This window comes from Podarcis melisellensis (assembly GCF_964234715.1).
Source record: "Podarcis melisellensis genome assembly, chromosome: 1".
NCBI lineage: Eukaryota > Metazoa > Chordata > Lepidosauria > Squamata > Lacertidae > Podarcis > Podarcis melisellensis.
In genome coordinates this window covers 107,107,292-107,127,808 of record NC_138528.1, presented here as the reverse complement: position 1 = coordinate 107,127,808, position 20,517 = coordinate 107,107,292, and the positions used below count along the sequence as shown (strand labels likewise).

The 20,517-nt window shown below is 40.1% G+C and overlaps 1 protein-coding gene and 1 long non-coding RNA gene across 10 annotated transcripts in view; one reads left to right on the top strand and one right to left on the bottom strand.

Moving 5' to 3' along the window:
* Positions 1-20,517, bottom strand: part of LOC309376827 — a 396,206-nt gene that overhangs the window by 251,099 nt on the left and 124,590 nt on the right. The window lies entirely within an intron of this gene.
* Positions 5,791-20,517, top strand: part of FIGN (fidgetin, microtubule severing factor) — a 124,501-nt gene continuing 109,774 nt past the window's right edge. For both annotated transcript variants that reach the window (XM_081923320.1, XM_081923318.1), the window contains exons 1-2: positions 5,791-6,494; positions 7,378-7,577. In XM_081923320.1, coding sequence (XP_081779446.1) covers positions 7,553-7,577 — 25 coding nt within the window. In that variant the 5' untranslated portion in view covers positions 5,791-6,494; positions 7,378-7,552. The remainder of the gene's footprint in view (positions 6,495-7,377; positions 7,578-20,517) is intronic.

The following is a 20,517-nucleotide window of genomic DNA, read 5'->3' as shown; positions in this document are numbered from 1 at the left end:
CACAGCTCATTCCTCCAACACACTGCACTAGCTCTCATAGAGCTGTCAAAATGTCCACAGGCTATGGTGACATCTCTTTATATAGCAAAAAAACCAGAATGTGTGCATGTGTGCACGTACAAAGGGTTTATTTTACACGAACACGAATTCTTCTTCTTCTTTTTTACAAATGGCACACATGCCAGGAGGTAGTGGCACAGGAGGCAAGGAAAATATGGAACTTTGTTCCATAATTAATTTTATCTAAGAATATAGTTTATGCAGCACTTGCCCCATTAGAATGATCTGAATGGTCTTTGGAGATATTTAAATCTCTAGTCCCATCTTGGAACAACTAAGTGAACCAGCTCTTATAAATTGAAACCATTTACTATTTGTGGATTGGTCCTTCTGCATACAAACAATAGTGCTGGGGAAGAAGAGAGCTATCTTTAGTGCTTGAGCATCCCTAAGTGAAACACCTAACATAGCCTTCGCCAAGCTGGTGCTCTCCAGATGTTTGGTACTCCAACTCCCCATGGCTGGACACTGTGAAGGCTGATCTAACGCATTATTAGAGTGGCTGGGACAACCCAGTGAGATGGGCGATGTACAAATGATAAAATTCTTCTTATTCTTCTTCCTTTCAGTACTGACAACATAGATATGTATCAGGGACTGGCCGGACAAAGAGGTGTGGTGGGAGGCAGCAACTGGGGAGCCTCCAATGGAAACCTCGGAGAAGGAAGGTTCATAGCCAGGGGATTTGTGGTAGGACACCAAGGAGAGGTCAGAGAGAAAAGATTGGAAGATGGTGCTGGATGCTGAAGGGGCAACAGGGTTTAGTGAGCAGGACGAGCCTGTGAAAAGCAGTTTAGACTCTGAGGCCAAAGCAGAGGAGGAGGGGCGTCAAGAGATTGCTGAAGAATCCAGGGAGTCTCCCTCTCCTGCTGTTGCAAGCTCCCCTCCTCCCTGGTCTCCCAGAACTCGCAAAGTAATGAGAAGATCAGAACAGAGATCAGAGGTGCACAGACACAGTTTGAGACTGCTTGGGAACCATCCAGGAGAGAAGGAGCTTTAGTGAGGGTGAAAGGAAGGGACCTTCAGTCCTGGCAACTGCTTCATAGGGACAAGGCCTACTGGGCCATGTTGCTGAGACCACAAGTTGCATGTCCGTTTTCTTGCAGAAAGAGTTAACTGATAGCTGATATCTACTTATTTTATTGTTGACCTGTGTCTGATTCGAGCCCTGACAATCTATGTGACAGTAGCAGGGTGGTCTCTCAGCATCTCCAGACAGGGCTAGAAAAAACTCCTGTGTAAAACCCTGGGCGGTCAGAGTCAAGGATATACCTGTGGGTTTAGGGTGGTATATAAATTCAATCTACCTCTCTATCCGTCTATCTACAAATAAATAAAAGGATTAGGAACCTGTGGCCCTCCAGATGTTGTTGGATTCCAGTTCTCAGTCCTCCAGTCAGAATGTCCATTGATCAGGGATGATGGGAGCTGCAGTCCAGCACCATACTGAATGCCACAGGTTATCTGTGTGTTAGAGACAATACCGAGCTTCGCTGAGCAATAAGACAGCTTCTTATGTTCCTGTGGAAATGTCTTTATTTGTTTATAGCATTTGTGTCCGAATTCTACAAGTTTGAGGCAGCTCACAACAATAATCTATAATAAAATAAAACGACATCCTCATGTAAAAATGGCAACACTAAAATTAAAAGCACAGGACATTGAACTCAGCAGATTATATCAGATAGGCATACAATATTTGTTTACTGACCAAATGTCTTTCCAAACAGATATGTTTCATTTATTTATTTAGAAGATTTCTATTCAGTCCTTCACTAAAAACTCCCAGTGTGATAAAAGAAAATAAAAGAAGTGGCCATTAAAACAAAACAAAGCCATTAAATTCAAAAGAATGGATAAAAACAGTCAAGATAACTTACGCTATATGCTGAAATGCCTGCCCTTTTTTTTTTAAGCCTTTACGTGGTGCCAAACAAAACATCAAAGAGGCCTCCAAGTGAACCTCTCTGCAAAGAGCATTCTACAGATGGAGTGCCATGACCAAAAGGGCTGCCTGTCTGGTCACCGGCCCCCTAATGGCTAGGAGGGATGAATTCAACCAAACATTGTGGGATATTATCCCACAGCCTTGGAGCTACAGCAACAAATGCCTTGCTTCCTGTTGATGCCATGTTCACTTCATGCAATAAAGGTCATAGGAGAAGGAGTCTTGAATGGTAATAGGGGAGAGACACATATAGAGAGAGTGCTGACCCCTGAAGTTTGTAGGCTGTCCCTGGCCATTAGTACAGGTGTCAAATTCAGATCTGATGTTCTCTTCCCCCACCCTTTCTTACCCGTGGCCCTTCCACAAATACACAACCAGTGCCATCAGAGCTGACAGCACTGATCATTCATTTGGGGAGGATGTACAAGAAAAGCAGCAGGTGCTTGCTTGGCCTTCTTGCTTGGCAGGAAGAAGATATCAACATCTCTGGAGCTATTTTCTCCATAGAGGAAAATCAGGCTTCCCTAAGACAAGGTAAGGATGTGGGAAAGTCTTCTCCAACCTGGTGCCTTCCAGTTTCTTGGACTACAACTCCCATGGCTGCAGCTGAGTTGTAATCCTAAGTGTCTGGAGGGCAATTTAAATCTATATGGAAATATGTGCAGCGTGGGGGCTCAAGGTTAGGCAACCCACAAGGCATGAGGGGCTGATATCAGAAGGAAATATCCCTTTCCCACTATGAGCATGCAGGAATTGTTTCTCCTAATGCAGAGAACGATTTATTTACTTATTTGATTTCTTACTCATCCTTTACCACAAGGTCCCAGGAAGGATTACAAACCCAAACATTGCACATATTTCCATACAGATTTAAAGCTGTAAAAGGTTACATATATTATGAGAAATAATTTAATAATCTAATAGGATCTACTCTGGAAGGGACCAACATGGACTGTGTATTATTTGTGTATTATATATAGCATGCAAGGGAAGGAGAGGCTTGTGAAAGGAAGCATATGAATATAAATTGCACCTAACTGAAAACTATAGTTAACTGATGGACATGCAAGTTAATAATATACACTAATGTATATTGGGACACGGCTGCCGGTAAGTGTGCATGGTACTTGGACTTTCATCTGAGTTAAATTTAGACTTTTATCTGAGCAAACATGCACATGCTTGGGCTATATGGTTGGAGAAGTGTAGTTAAAGAAAGAGCTTAGCAATCCTGCAAGAGAAAACAACAACCCCATACACATAAAATTGGAGCAATGTGAACGATTATATGCACATGAGTAAGACATAATGGATTGACAAGTCCCACATTAAGGCTGCAATTCTGTACTCACACGGGTGAGATGAAGTCCTGCTGAACTCAGTGGGATATACCTCTCAGGAGATATGTTTAGGACTGCACTGTTAGCAGCACAAAGGCAAGCTCCATGGGATGTTTATTTTTATACTGGACAGAAGACTATTCCACGCTACTTTCTATGACAGTCCTTTTCATAGAGCTGGGAATTTGCCGTTCTGGCATGCATAATGTCCCATTGAGTCTTCTGGCACTGGAATACACATTAAGGAGATGTTTGAGTTGCTCTACCTTCTCACCTTCTGGCTGCTTTGCAAGTACACTGGTGTTAACCTGAAGAAAATCCAAAGGTTTACCATCGTATGCCCAGTTCCTGGGGAGCAGGCTCTATAGAAATCACTGGGGCTTATTTTCTGTGTACACAGAGGTGAGTCTCAAGGTACTAGTGCAGAATATAAATGACAAAAGGGAAACATGGGATAAAATGCCACTCCCTGTGTTAGATCCTCTGTCTGGGCTTTTAACTTGCATATGCAATGTGGCAACATAACTCTTCCCTCCCAAAATGGACTGTGAAAAAGTATTCATTGCATCCAACATAATAAGGTAAGGAAGGGTATGAAAAGCCTGAGATGAACACCAGCTTGCCTTTAAAGTGGGGGGGGGGGGTGTCGCAGATTGAGAGATGTAGCTTCTGATTAAGGCACTGAAAGTGACAAGTGGATTTTGCTCGAAGACAAAAGACCATTGGTGGGTCCCTGCAGCAAAGCATTTGAGAATGGATTCCATCAAAAAGGTTCTAACTCTAAGGTTTGGATTTGTCTGTGCATGTTCCTCACACAACAACAATTAAACTAACAAACAAACAGGCAAGTGATTATTTGTATGTGAGGTACAACAAAGGCACTTGTAGCAACACAAACAGAACTATCATATCACATCACTGCAAATGCAGTAAAAGTCAATGGAAGTAGTTCACATAATCAACTATGAATCATTCAGTTGTAAAGAGATATCAAATCATAAGCAAACATGTATTTTTTTGATATCAAAGCACCAGAACGCACCCATCCATACCTCTTAAGAAGGTGCGGTGGCCATCTGATCCTAAACACTTAATCCCTGAAGCTGCTGGGCATGTTCCCTGAGCTGTAAGTAGCAAGGGATTTGCAAGGAGCCACTCTGATGGCTAGATTCTTTCTAATCAACTTTCACAGCTCAAATTATGGGGTATTTCACTAATAGGAGATAAAGGAGAGATGGGACTTGCTGTATAAAAATTGATTCCAGAGACTTATCTCTGTTCAGTCTGGGCTCAAATTAACTCTTGGAGATTATACTAAAAATTAGTATTAACGATGCCCATTTTACAGGTGAAGAAACTGACACTTGCAAATGATAACACAGAGGATCGCAAGAGGTACAGCCAAACCCTTTGCATGTTTACAACTATCACAATGCAAACTGGACTCACTTCCAAGCAAGCCTTTTTAATGACATCACACCTCAAAGTATTTTTACTCAGAACTAATTCAAGTATTTCAACAGGACTTGGTCCTTGGCAATTTAGGATTGCAGCCTTGGTATATTTTGTCTTCCCACTCCCATGTATCCTGTGGGAGATTCCTGGTGTACTCAGCACCTCACCTCAGATGGTGCTGCCAGTTTGGATCCACAGGGAAGTCCTTTTAAACAGAGAACAATTCAGTAGAACTTCCAAGAAAGCATACCTAAGATTGCAGCCCCACAGCACCATCCTAGTACAGTAAACAGAAACACTCTGAAGAGTTTAATGGGATATTACATCTGTATCCACTGCAGAGATTTACTAAGAAATAATGCCCCGACTGAATTCACTGGGTCCTATTCCGAAAGAAGTGCGGCTTTATTTGCTCAGTGAACACTCTCTTCAACCCAGCGGAAAATTTCTTTGTGAGGAAAGAACTTGTGCAGGACGGTGCCGTGAAACGTCATTTGGAGCAAGTGCGAGCAGGGGATCCTGCACGCAAAGGAACTTTCAAGTGGAGACAGCGGGAATAAAAGGCAACTGTTAGGGGGGAAAGTCTAATGTCTGCTGCTATCCTGCATCATTCAGGCTGCTATCCCCTTTGCCGCACACAGTTTCTTACCCGGGGGGTGCGGAAAACTCCATAAGCATACAGTGCGACTTTACTCTTTACCCGCGAGCAAGCACACAGAGCAGGATCGGGCTCCCCCCCCCCCTTTCCCGGTCTTTCTCTTGCTTCAGCCGCTCTCGGCTGTTGCCGCCGCGCAGCATCCTAAAGTCTAGGGAGCTGAGTCGACGGCGAGCGGGCTGCACAGAGGCATTACTGCCACTGAGCTGCGGTAGGGCCTGGAGCTGGAGGCGCCGCCGCCGCTGTTGCTTATTGCGAGGTGGGGACCGGGCGGTGGGGTGGGGGGGAGGCAGAGACGTTCTCCGCCGCTGCTGGGGGGGGGGGTTGGGGGGATGGGACGGGCTATGGCGCTTTCCCGGCTGCAGGGAAAGTGCCCGAGCTGGGAGAAGTGTTTCTCTTGCTGCAGGAGGCGGAGGCGAGGTTGGGAGCAGGGATCCCAACTCCCCAAGTTCCCGATTCGCCTTTTGGCGGCCGCGGGAGGGGCGGGAGAGCTTCCTGGCTGCTCTGCCATGACCTCCCGGCCACCTCCAGGCAGTGTTTGCAGGCTTCCTTGCAAGCGACAGCCCCTACCATGTAACCTGACCTGTGCAGCCAGGGGCCTGGTGGTGGTGGTGGTGGTGCGGCGGCGGCGGCAGTAGCGCGCGGCCATTGAGCTTCCTCTCCTCCTCCTCTTGCCCATGAATCTGGTGCCTCTCTCTCTCTCTCCCTCCCGATATCCCCCCCACCTTCTTCTCTCTCTCTCTCTCTCGCTCTCTTTTTTGAAAACTGATCTTTGGCTCCGAGTGTGAAAGTGATTTGAATTTGGCTCGGCGGCGCTCTGCGCAGGCGTTCAGCTGCTGGCATGCTGGCTCTTTGCGAAGCAGCTGTTTTGGGTTTGAAATTCCAACATGGCAGAGGCTGCAGTCAGTCTTCCCTTCAAAAACTTGGAATGATTTCAAATCATAGGCACCTTCACTTAACCCGAGCCCCCATTCATCAGCGAACAGATAGGATCGATGCAGCTCTAACCTACCGGGCTTCTCTACCAAACCTCCAGGTAAGATCTCCCATTGCCGTTCGTCTCTCTTCATCCTCCCCCCCTCCCGCCCGCTCTGTTTAAAATTTTATATAATTTTAAATATATCCCAGGCGGCTACGGGCGCTTTAAATTTTGTGCGTGTGCCTTTTAAATATTAAATCTAAGCCATAATGCTTTAAATCTATATTTAAATATAGGACATGCTCCAGACTGGTTTATTCTTTTCTCTTTTTTCCCCCCGTTCCGTTTTTCTCATCTAAGCGCAGCGTGGAAAGTAAAGAGATAGCATCGCGGTGGATGGTTCCCCCCCCTTCCTTGATCGTTGCTAACAATAGTCAGGAGCCCAAGAGTTCGCGATTGCGAGATTTAGAGCTTCCCCCTCCACCCCACCCCGCCGCCAAATCCACTTTCGCTTAAGTGGGTCTCTTTTATTTTTTTCAAATTGGAGTCCAAGCAGGAACGCGCGGATAAGATGCGACTTAGGTGTATTGGGGGAACGAACTTTTAAGCAAATTAGTGCGAATGAGGATCGGCGGAAGGGGAAAGTTAGGGTTAAATTGCCGTGTTTTAGTTCAGGGTGGGGGGGGCGTGAATATGTCAAGAGAAGCTGATGCAGTAAAATGTAAGCACATCATCGTGGAGGGAGGGGGGACAGCACGGTGGGCGTATTGTTGGCTTGGAACGGAGAGAAAGATGTATAATTTAATGGTATATACAATCCACTGATCCTATTACTATTCTCCCTGGAGCTCTTGTTAGTTTCAATGGGAGTGAGTGAAATTGACATGGACTTGTATTCGTGGTCATGTGCTCTTCTCTCCCCCCCCCTTTCTTTCTTCTCTTGTGATCTGAGATCCCCTTTTCGTTGATGTTGCTTTCCCACTTAATTATATGCATGTAGGTTAAATGAATACCTGACGAAAGGGCCCACGTTTCAAGGCAGTGACATTTGATAGCTGAGAGGAAAAGTGGCTTTAATGAAAAGCAACCTTTGGAATTCCTGCTTGTGAGGAGGAGAAGAAGAAGAGGAAGAGGGGGAAAAATCCAATTCAGCTTTTTTGTGCTGCCAGCAAGAAATGATCAGTAGCACCAGTGTTTATGGTATGTCTGCTTTTGGGATCTATGTCTTTCTATTTCTTTCTTTCTCTCTTTCTTTGCATCTAGATAAATTTTTAAAGCGCATGATGAAAAAAATATATCTGAGGACTTTGCATGTGGATATAACTAGAGATAAATGATGTTAATGGTAAAGCTTCAAGTGTGTAAATAAGCAGTTTTTGTGTGTTATCATTTTGTTTCTGATTTCTGCTTTGATTGTAGCGTTACTTTTGTTCTCAGTTGCAATGCTAAAGTTGCATGTTACCAAAAGTGAACTGTGTACACTCAAATACTATGTAAATTAGTAAACTCACTGACTGTAAAAAGGGGAGGGGGGAAACCCGGAACATATCTATGCCTACACTCACAGCAAATGTTTCCTTTTAAATTTTAAAGTAATAGTTATTGTTTCTTACTCTATACTACCGTTATATCTTTCCTCCCTCTACTTTTTTGTAGGTTTTAGATCAGGATAGGAAAATAAGATGATTCATAGGTGCACAATAACCAATTATTCCGCCTCCCTCCTCCAGTTTTAATAACGACCTGTGTATTTTCTGTCCTTTTTCCCATATAGCTGCTTGTCATTGCAACATACTTTTAAATGATTGTAAGAGGCCACATTCTGCAAAACACCTTTAAAAAAACAGGCCTGGAGGGATCTGATGAAATGGGGCAGGGAGGATTTCAATATATTGCAGTTTACAAAAGTCCAGTTACAGAAGCTTAGAGAAAGTATAACATTAGATTTTGTTTTGCGCACAAATGCAAAAATTAGGAATTTGTGGGGTGACAGAAGGACAGCGAATTGTCTCACTTTTACTAGTCTGTGGGAGAAGCAAATAAGGACAGAGCAAAACCTCATGGTCAGCTTAAGTACGTGACCACTGATCTTTCCTAACAAACCTGAATCCAAAGCAAAGCTTGAGTGCCAAATGTCCACTCCTAGGCTGATGCTAGTAGGTGCCTATATCTCTCCAAAGTAACCCTGAGCCGCTGTTACAATAGGGATGATTATCTGATTATTATTATTTATTTATTTTGCATTTGGAACTTGTTGACTTTAAGGCAATCAATACAGCAACTGTTTATTTTAGATGCACATAATTTGCCCTGAGACATGTTTTTAAGGGGGAGGGGGGAGAGAGCAGGAAGACACGGCTTTCTCTTTCTCTTCTCTCCCTGCGCCCCCCCCCCCTGCTTTTATTTCCTAGAGCTGTTGGAGCGAATGTGATTGCCAGATGGGAGATTTCCCTCTGTGATGTTAAAGCTGTAATATATATTCACAGCAGATTGGACCTGCTGCTTGTGATGAGGATATTACATTTATAAATTTTAAATCGGGAATTGGATAGTGTGCTGAGGGCTGAAATTGGATGGGGTGGATGGTGGCCACTGTTTAAATGCAATTCCTGGATGATGATGATGATGATGATAATTCTAATAGTAGTAATACACAGTAATCATGGTTGGGTGACACTGCTTTGTATATTGTATGGCACTTGTGCACTTTATTCTCTCCCCCCAACCCCTCTGGGTCTGCCCTCTTCTCCTTCTCTCCACCCCCACCTCTACTTCTCAATTTCCTAGTAGAATATCTTGACCAGCAGAGTGATTTTGAAAGCGGCCGAGTTTTCGGGGAGGGGTGAAGAGGATGAGAGTGTGTGAGAGCACCAATGTAATCAGTTCTGCAACTGAATGTTTGTGTGTGTGTGTGTGTGTGTATCAAAAGAAAAAACATGATGCATTGATTGTTGTTAGTGGATGCACCTAGTTATTGTTTTGCCCAGTGATGTGGCCTGTCAGGAGCAGAACCCTGAAAAGCTGGAGAGTAGGACTGAGTCACACTCCAGCAGTTCTGCTGTTGCAAATTAAAAGTGTGTTGTGGTCAGGAAATGAAAGCTACTGTGTCTCTTTTGAACAAGTCGTTTATCAAGGGGAACATCTATCAAGCAGCCACTTATGATGATGCTTCAAGGGGGGGGGGAGTTAGGTCTGAGTTGGGGAAGCTGCTTTGAATTGACTCCCCCTCCTCATCTGCAAATAAAAATAAAAATGGACTTCTGTTGTCACTCCCAGAAAGAAATTTTTAAGAAAAAAGAGAGTCAGCAGATCCTCCTTAAACTTTTGGTTTTGAGTTGCTTAACATAAGGCTGTATCTGATATTTCCCCTATGATATAGATGTATATTTTAAGAATAAAACTTCAAACAGTTAGTCTGCTGCTTTTGTGCTTTAATGTTTGTGGTTCAGGCTTTATTTGTGTGTGTGTGTGTGTGCTTCCCTGCATTGCATCTTTAGGAATATATTTCAGCTGGGGGACTTGATGGGATGAAATACATTCGTAAGTTTGTTTTCCATGTGACAGTTGCAAGGTTTAGACAGTGAAAATTAATCCCAGATTTCCAAGCTCTGATAAATCTGCTTTTTGTTGTATTTGTCATTAGCTCTTTATCGGGGAAATCTTTCCAGTGCTGGTATTTATGCAAGAAATTGGGCATTACTTTGTACCACATCAGGAGACATGTTAAGAACATCTTTGCCCTTTCCACCTTCTCTTTGACAAGTGCACTGCATGTGGATTCTTACTGTAAGCGTTTGTATCCTAGACAAGGATACATAGCTATAGATAACTCATGTCAAAAATACCATTTTAGAAAACCACAATATAGGTGAATTTTCGCTGGACTTTCAGAGAAGTTCTGAATTTTCTTTGCCAGACAGCTTTTTGTTAATAAGAGAATGAAGTATTCCTTGAAATCAGGCATTTTTTAGCACTCCTCTGTCCTTACTGAAAAACAAGTGCTATTTGTGGACAGTTTGGACCAGATCTCAGCAAAAATGCAATAGGACTTTGGGTGTTAGATTGGCTAATGAGTTGTGTCTGTTGCATTATTATGAAAAAGCTTTATTAATGTGTGATATTTGAAACAAGATGTGATTACTATACAAACTTGGTGCCCAGTCATGATTCCTTATCCCCAAACAAAAGAGATTTATACAACAGTAACCAGCTGTATTGGAGAAAGTGTGGGATGTGTGTCAGCTTGTGACACACAATATGGTATTTACCATTGGTAATAAGCATTGGCTTCAGGTACCATCCATATAAACATAGCAGAGGATGGAATACATGGCCCCCACCATCAGTATATCTGATACATCAAGGAACTTTTCTCCAAGTTCTTTCTGATGGTAGCAATTCAGCATGAGAGCTTTATTCCTAATATTTTCTAGTGCATGTTGGCTCAGAATATATTCTGTGCCTTGCATTAATACTGAGCTTATATTTATGTTCTATTGCTTGTTTTTATGATCACATGATTAATTTCAAAAGTTTATTTATTGATAACAGTGTACTGAAGAATCCCCCCCCTTTCATTCTTTTAGTGCTTTAGGTCGCAGAACTTGAACTTAGAAATATAATTGTTCATTGTGCATGAAAATGCTGAAAGAGGGGTTTATGCGTGCTTTAAAATATTGCTTTGGGAGACTGATCATTCTGATGTGTGTGCAGCTGTCAATTAGTTAGCTCTGTGTGTGCATGCAAGAAGTATTTGGGTGTAATGTCTGATCTTCCTGCAGTCTTAATCATCAATTAATCAGTTAATCTGCTTGTTTGGGAGCCATTTTAATGATACAAAATCAGCATGATAGCTGTATGTAGGAAACTCCCTTGCATGTTTTTAATCTGCTAGTCTCATCTAGCGTTGTTAGATCCGATAAAGGAAAATATTTGGCTCTTTGCCCCCAGTTAACATACGCTTTATAAGAACTTAAGTTTGCATTGTATAACTTTACAAAAAGCGCCAGGTTTATTGACTAATGTTTATTTAATTAACTGGAATTTCATCATGATTTATTGATGGGAGGGAATTGTAATACGGGCATTTTGTGAAGTAATGGAGCATTTTTTCTGTCAATCAGCATGATAAAGTATTTCATCAGCGTGTTTACCTCCTTCTCTCTCCCCCCCCCCACTGCCATTAATAAGCAAAGGATTTAAAGTTAACAAGAAACATTAAATATGAACTTGCCTTTCTTTACACAACGCAACCCAACCCAACCCAAACAAAATGATCCAAGTTGGTAATAATGGACTAACTTTTATTCTATTAATTTTTATGTACATCTACTAATAAATCAACGTACTTCTTTTGAGCTTGGGGAAGACATGGTAATAGTTGGTGAAAGCAGCACAGTGGGCCAATTGAGAGTCATCCTATTCCAATTACATTTTGGTAGTAAAATATGTGTAATTTAGTTAGTTTATATTTTGTAGCAGATTCTCTCCCCCCCCCCCATGCTTTTAAATTCCTGATTGTACACCATGGTTATGGTTACAGGTTATTAAACTCTCTTTGCTAGAAATGCTATCTTTTAAAGTGAAAACTGATATATCTTATGGGAAACATCTGGGAGCTTTAAGTGTAGCAGGGGGTCTAGCATCCTTTTATTAATAGACAAACCTATACCCACTTACCTGATAATTTAACTAAATTGGATTTACCTCTAAGTAGACATGCATAGGATTGTGATAAGCTGCCAACCCCCACAAAAATACACAAGGATATCTTCCAGGTGTAAAATCCATGCTGTAGTGTTAATTATGAGCATTAGTTGTACTATCGGATATATACAAACAGCCTAGCTTTTCATTTTTTAAACTTCTGTCCTTCAAAATATAGTGGTGAGAAGCTGGAAGCTGGGTAAAAATGGAAGTCTATATAGTCAGCCTACCACACAGTGTGAGTGACGGCGAAACTTCCAAGGAAGGTCAAATTAAAATTAGATATGTCAGCATTTTTGTAGGAAGAGAGGCTTGGAACATATTATTTGAAAAGCAGCATAAGCTTGTGTTTGCTAGTTCTACAACAGCGAATATGAAAATACCTGTTGATTAACCAGTGAGAATAAAAGTCCTAAAACACAATGAATTCTGTCATTCCAGGAAAAAATCAGTGGGTATCCTCCCAAAAATAAGTTCTTATAGGAATAGGAACTTTATCCTACTCTAGAGCAAATTATAATTCTCTTCATCAACATAACTTCATGAGGGTACCTGGATATCAAGGCGCTAGAAGAACAATGACAGGCAGCAGCTTGTTCTGGCAATGTCAGTAAATGGTACCTGTGAGATGCTTCATTATAGCACATTTAATTTCAAGGCTAAATTTTATTTAAAGTGGAAATGATTTTGCCCCCTGAAGTGCAGAACTAATGTAGCTATTATTTTTCTTTAGTGACAATCTGTTTTATTAACATTTGTTTAAAAATAATATTTGTTGCTGCCAGTTTATCATTTGTTTTTGTCATTAAACAGTGTAAATTCTATAAGCATATCCTTGAAGGATATTACCTTAATTTACATTATTAACCGAGAATTTAACTGATTGTTTTCAAGTGCAGTTTAAGAAATAACTGTACAATGTACTGTAAATGCAGTATCCTAAAAAGATTATTGCAAAAAGACATTGATACCTCTTTCCATATCAGAATGAACAATGTGTCATATTGGATCTCTTCTGTGCCTATTTGTACCCACTTAAATTCATTTACACACAAAACTACATTGCATCCTTTCTCTTTTTAAACTTACATTACCTTCAAAATAATATATTTAATTCAACTCTCCTGTCCATTGTTTATATTTAATATGTCCAAATACAGTTTTGGCAATAAACATTGATGTAAAGCTTATGGTTAATATTGGCTATGGAAGAAACCGAAGACTGCAATTCTGTACCCAGTTAGAATTGAAGCCGCAATCATAGTAGTCTTATGACAACTGCACAGCTAACATTTGAACTTGTCTTTTGATTTTTAAAAATTTTCTCTTTAATGATTTTTTTTAAAAAAATGTTTTAAGTGTGGCTAAAATCAGCATTTTAATTCTCTCCAAGTTTATTTTCCAAAGCTCAGCATCTTAATATACTGCATTTTTCTTTTGTATAAGTTGGGGACCTGTTTATGTGTGATTCTTAGGTATCCTTAAAGGCCAGAAGAAAGAGTGATGTTGTAGTAATCTGCATGCTTACTGACTAAGTGTGTATATGCATGTGTAGGATCAGGCTGCATGTGGGTAACATACTCCTGTGCACTACAATTTGTACCAGTGCTTCGACTCTTGTGAAGTGATTAGTGCTCTGTGTAAGTATGTGGTGACAGCTATGCTTATGGATGTGAAGAAACCATTAAGTGCAGTAGCATTAACCTTTTCAGTATGTCTCATCTGAAGTGTGAACTTTAGTTTGTTGGGATGTTCAGCAACAATTGCCTAACCCCATCCTCTCTTCCTTTCTCCCATTACCTCTCCTCACCACTCTCATTACTTTCTGCCTTCTGTGTTGACATGGGGGAAACTCATAAAGTCGGTGCTGCAAGAATCAGGTTTGAAGATTGTTACAGGCATCACAATTTGATACCTAAAACAAATTTAAAAATCAAGCATCCTTTTCAAGTTATAACTGAAGGTCCAGCCAGGATGTATCTGAACACACTTGAAGAGGTGCCATTTATTTTCAAAAGAGATTTCTCCCATCACTCGTGAACAGCTCCACCATGCAGAGAGAGATATCAAAAGAGCTCAGAGAAGCAACAATATTCTTTCATGTTGTCGAGTACTTGGACACTTATAAGATTGTTTCCAAGAAGGGAAAAGAATTGATCCTGTTTTGAATTCCTTGTTGTTGGCATTTGTGAGCCATGTTCCGTAGAGAAAGCTATAAAAATTAAATTCCTTATCCGTTGGGTTTGTAATGTGAATACAAATTTACTTCTGGCACATGCACCTGTGGTAGTCTAAGCAAAGTGTTTCTGAAAAAAAGGAAAATGGTATGTGTGTGTGTGAGAGAGAGAGTACACGCATTTGACTATATATATTTATCTTCTGTGTCTCTACAAATAACTATTTTTGCTGAATCTAGCAGCATGGATTTGAATCAAGCATTTTAATTCATATGCTTGCTTTAAAGTAAATAATTGAATGGGACATGGGCATGTACAGTGTGTTTAGTCAGCAGCAAACCCCAGTGCATTCAATTGGACTTACTTACGAGTAAGTGTGCACAGGACTGCAGTACTATGAACATTTACTCTCAAGTAAGTGCCATGGAACTTTGTGTACGCACAAATAGGAATGGGCTGTGACAGTTGCCATCTAATTACCTGCATTGTGCCTTTAAGAGCAGCCTGAAACTACAGAAATCTAGCCTGTAAATCTTTTCTGATCACTTTATCTCTGTGCCAGGAAACCTGTTTGCTTTCTATGCTAAGCTGCTGTTCAGGACACAGAAGGAGACAGGAGTGGGAATATAAGACTGAATTCCTATATAGGCATTTTAAGCATTTTTGTTATGAAAAGAAGTTACTGAGTGAATATATATTGAGTCCAAATCAAGGACATATAGGAAGTCTCTGAATTGGACTGTTTAGTGAAGAAAAAAAAGACCCTGAAATAGCACCTTAATATGAGAATTGTATTGCAAATATTGGTGAATTACATTCCACAAAATGTCTTGTAATGGTAATCAGCAAGCAAATGCTTTTTCACAAATGAAAGTATTTGTGTATAAGTGCCTTCAATATAATGAAGTGGGGGGGGGGATTTAAATGCACTTCTTGTTGTTGTTAAAAAACCCTATTGACTGGCATAGATGCCAGCCCATCAATATCATTGGGATTACTCCAGAGTAAGTGATCTGAGCACAAAAGCTTATTGAAGCAAATCTATATTTGAAACGGCTAATGAAGAAACGAAAGAACAAGAAACATCTTGTGATCTTTGTTTCATTAACCCCATTACTTTGAACTGTTGCTAATTATATGCCATGCAGTGGTATGTGGCAAAGTATAGACTGTGTAAGCTTTCTCCTGCTTTTCCTTTGTTACTCTTTCATCAATCCTGCTAAATTCTTCGGCTGCCGTAATGCTTGGATTTAACTGGCTCATTATCTCTATGTATAAAGCTATAGAGTGGAGAGCACTTGTAACTCGTGTTGCTTTCAGCTGGAGGTGTTCTGATGTGTGACAGCAATTGTGTTTGCTAGTAGGATGGATCACATTTTGAGGAAACATTTTAAAGATTTCGTTGGCTTTTAGTTTTACCAAATAGTCAGGGCAGCACCACCAGAAGAATTCAAAAGATACTATGAGATGAAGTGCTTCTCAGTGACCTACATCGGGATGTATCCTTACAACGGAGCATGTTTTGAATGCGTGCTTATTAGGGTTTCCCAACTCACTTTTCAGTTTCATGATCCTTTCCATAGTTCCAGCTATTTTTATTGAATGACTCATAGTAGAATAATTAGTAGAACATTTTGTATGGGGGTTGAACAATGAGCAGATTTTTTTTATGACACACACGTCTATGTTAGAATGTTACTTTTTCAAAATACATTGTTTTAGCTTTCAGCAAAGTGTACTGGATTTAAGAGTATGGATTATTTAAATGTTTCATTCATTTCATATTTAGTACTTTCTTCAAGGAACTTGTGATAGTGTACAATATCTTTCTGCAGTTTTTTATTCAAGAGTGTCAGATTGAGAGACAGTTTCACAGCCACCCAGTAGATTTGTAGCAGAGCGGGGATTTGAGCTTGAGTCTTCTCAGTCCTGGTGAAATCACTGCAGTAGAGGTAGCCAAAGTGGTGCCCCCCTAGTTGTATTCTAGCTCCCATCAGACCCAGCTAGTGTGGCCAGTGATCAGGGATGATGGAAGCCCAACAACATCTGAAGGCACTATTTTGTCTATCCCTGCACTAAACCACACTGGCTCTCACATTAATATACCTTTGAAAAAAACTGGGATGATCTAGTTCCCCAGGACAATAACTTTCCTCTTCTATGTTTGCTACTCCAAGTGTAGGAGTGTCCTACAGCCTTCCCATACATTGGGGAAGGATTTGACTTGTTCCTTAGATTCTTATTTTCCACTTTCTTCATCGTGACGTAAATAAAGTTATTTAGCCTTATGGAATTGTTGACTGCACAGATATCTAAAGAACTAAGGGCTGGTAGTTGTGGTTGTTTTTAAAGCTAACTGATGTTTGTGCAGTGGATATGTCTGGGGAAATGATTGATTTATGTGCCTTTGAAACATTTTGTATTTTAATTCACTATTTAAACCTTGGTGAAACTTCTGATGCAATGTAACTTTATTTTAAGATATTGTTGCCCAATAAATTCCTGTTCAATTTTATTGGGTTGTCTTTAAACTGAATTGGGTTTTGTCACTGTAAGGAAGAATTTTACTCCCAAGTTTGCAGGATATAATGAGGGGTGTATGTCCTAAAATTTGTTTGAAGTAAAATATGTTGAATAGCAAGCAAGTATACACAGCAACACGGTATGTGTGCTTTTAGTTTTGCTGTTTGTTTCCAAAGGCCAAACTTTGGCTTTTGTTTCTGAACTAGAAGCATCTTTCAGAATCATTTTGTTAAATCAGTGACACACTTCTCAAATTGGAGTGCTTTGATCTCTTAACTTTTTGTTCCTTACCTCCCCTAAAATAACTACAAAAGAATGCTTTCCAACTCCAGAATTATTTTAATGTTAGAATGAGAAGAATAGTAATCTTCTAACAAAAATAATAGTGAAAGAAAAATTGCCAGTGAATTAAGATATTGGTGTCTGCATAGACATTTGTTTCAAAAAAGTAGGTTTAAGCTTATTAACTTGTTTTAAGAAGTGTCTTATTATTTGTGAGCAAATAAGTTTGATATACTGACAAATAATAAACCTCTGTGATCATGCATTTAAAAATTAGCTAGCTATAGTTATGCCGTTGCATGTTACGCTGCAAGCAGTTGTACAATTACACTAACTGAGGTATCCTTTTCAAGAAGCTTTATCACCCCCATTCTCATTTTGAACATGATGTTCCTTTTTAAAGAATATCATCTATATCCAATCCTAGGCATGTTTACTTGGAAGTAAGTCCTGCTGGAGTTCAGTTGGGCTCATAAAATTGCAGCCTCAATTCCAAAAGATAGATGGATTTGTTAAGTAGTCATTTCTTTGCTGACTTTATCATACTTAAAAATCTATACATTGGTGTGCAGCTGGAGTGGTAGAAGAATGTAGTTCCGTACATGAAGAATTACCAAATCTCTAGCAGGGTGGGGCTCATTTTGTGTTTAATAGCAATATGGAAGGGGAAGAGATATTCTACAGGTTCCTTTTTTCTTTACTACTCTAGCACTACGATGTGAAAAGCTGCATTAGCCAGCATACTGGTGTATTAAAAGCAGAGGTGCCTTTTTCATGTTGCATCTCAAAAAGCCAAGTGTAAGCTGGCAATCCTGCTGCCCCTTGCAATGTTACTCTGCCCTCCAAAACTTACTCTCTTTTCAAATGGACTTAATAAAAGTCCCATGAAGTGTGCTTCTGAAGACAAATCCATGCTGAAGAAACTTGCTGGACATAACAAGGGATACTGATATGATTACTGCTTTTAGCCAAAACCAAGTACGTTTATCATCAGGCAAGACACATTTGGTAATCTCTTTCTCTCGCTCTTTTTCTGACACAGACTCAAAGCAAAGTCGCACATAAGTCTTTTGGTTCTTTAGCTCACTATGAGGAAGAAATGAACTATAATGTTTATCTGGAATAACACACCCACTCCCACCCCAAAAATGCCATGTGAAGTAATGTTAAATGGTCAGATTTGTCGAAGGACAGCTATACAAAGAGCAGGCATCTGGGAGCTGAGCCTAAGTACTGTTTTTTCCTCCAATTAATTATCATTGCAAATATTTGAGCAAAAGAACCTGTTTCAATCTTTCATTTTTTTATTGATTGTTGCTAATAAAAGAGTATGCATGTGTGTGTGTGGATAGATTTTGTGTGTGTGTTGTGGGAGTTGCTGCTCCTCCATTGATGGCACAACTTGCTCAACCAATGGCTTGGAACACTATCTCATTCACTTAAGCAAGATAATATTCATATTTTTCATTGGCTAGCCAGTGTGTTGGCTAGACCCAGGTCCACTCAGCCATGATTCTTGCAAGGTAACCCTTGGGCCAGTCACATACTCTGTTGGCCTAACCTACCAGAGTGGTTTGAGGACAAAATGGGGAGGAGGAGAGCAAAATACGTTGTACTGAGTTGATTGGAAGAAAGGGAAGGCATGAATGCAATAAAAAATAAAATTGATTGTTTCCTTGGATTGGGTAGGGAGCAATTGGTGTTAGCTGCACTATTGACTGCATACCCACTTGTTAGATACCAGATTAGGCCTCCAGTATCACGTCGTCCATTCTATCTGCCAGCTGGAGAAACCTATCTGCTTTTTAAAAATTTAACATGGGGATTTGTCCAGAAATATCTAACCATCTATACTTTAGAACTATAGCAAAATTTTGTTCAGGGGATGGGTGGAATGTGAATTCTGACACTATAAATATGGTAGCTCTCTTAGTGTAAACTTGAATAACTGTGGCATGGTATTTTGGCTGCTAAACACAAATGCCTTTTTCTGCTTGTTTGTGATATTCACAGTGTAGTCCTAATTTAAACATGTTTGCTCATAATTCAGTTCAGTTCAATGGAATTTGCTCCCTAGTAAGAGAACTTGGGATTACTATCTGGAGCACCGATATCCAACCTCTGGAAAATCTGTGCTGGATTCTGAAACTTCATTGGCAATTATTTTATCCCCTGCCACTCTTTACAATGAGCTTGCAATAAAATTGTGACCATATCTGCTCAGGCTGATCTTGAAAGTCTTAAGGGCTAAAAACTCTTATGTTATAGGATGCAAGTGCATTTCACGGGAAATGTGTTTTGCTCTACAGTGGCTTCCCTACAGTTCTAAGCCTAGAGGTTTCCTGGTTCAAGCTTGAATATTTTCAAGAATCATTGTAAGAGTTCCTTGAGCTAATTTTAATATGTTCTTGTACAGTTGGGTATTTTATTCCATGGTGTAATATGCTTCCAAACAAAATGAATATGGCAAAGTAAAAAGTGGAATAAATTAAAACATTTTTAAGTCACTATGGCACATGCTGTGGAGATTTAAGAACCCCACTTCTCACCTCTCAGTCTATTGTATCCACCATGTGAGTACCATTAAAAAGAAACACTTAGAGTGTAAACACCATTATACCTGCCCTTGAACATTTCAAGTGGCCAAGTTCGTGCTGTTCTGGACTCCTTTGGGAGGATGGGTGGGATATTAATTGAATAAATTATATGCACACCTATAGTATTTAGGTATTTACATCTCCAGCATGCTAACAAACACAGAACTTTAAAGATTGGTTTATAAGAGATTATATAGTTATCTAAAACCCACAATGGTATCTTTTTATAAAATATTTTCTGAAAGTGTGTTCACATGACATATTACAAGTATTAAAGACTTCCTTATTCACAGTAATCATCATTTAACCATTTGTACACACACACCCCACACCCCACTCCATTCCTTCCAGACACTTTTTTAAAGTTATAAATCCCAGAGTGGCTGGGGAATAAATAAATCATCATCGTCGTCATCATCATCATCTGTGTTACAGTGTGGGCATTACCCTTGTGTGGCCTAGAAAGCTTCAGTGCAATGCTCAGGAATTGATTTTCAGTGCATTTTTAAAATGTTTCTAGTCCTCATGGTAATAGAAATGTGTTATGGATTGGGGGGGGGGAACTTTCTTAAATCTAAAAAAATCCTGCAGTTTTAGTTTATGCTTTTGGTTGCTCATGATTTTTAATTTCTTGTTTCAAATGCATTGCATTTGACTGCAGCAGTCAAATGCAGCTTTGTAGTGAGCAATGGAGATTAAAAACCTTCATCTGAAATATAAAAGTTATGTGGCTTAATTGCCACTAAAATGTAACTTTATTACTCTTCTTTAAAGCCATAGTATGTTTCAACTCACTTTATTTATCACATTTCGCCTCCTAATGTTATCTAAGCTAGTGGCCATGACTCATGTAAC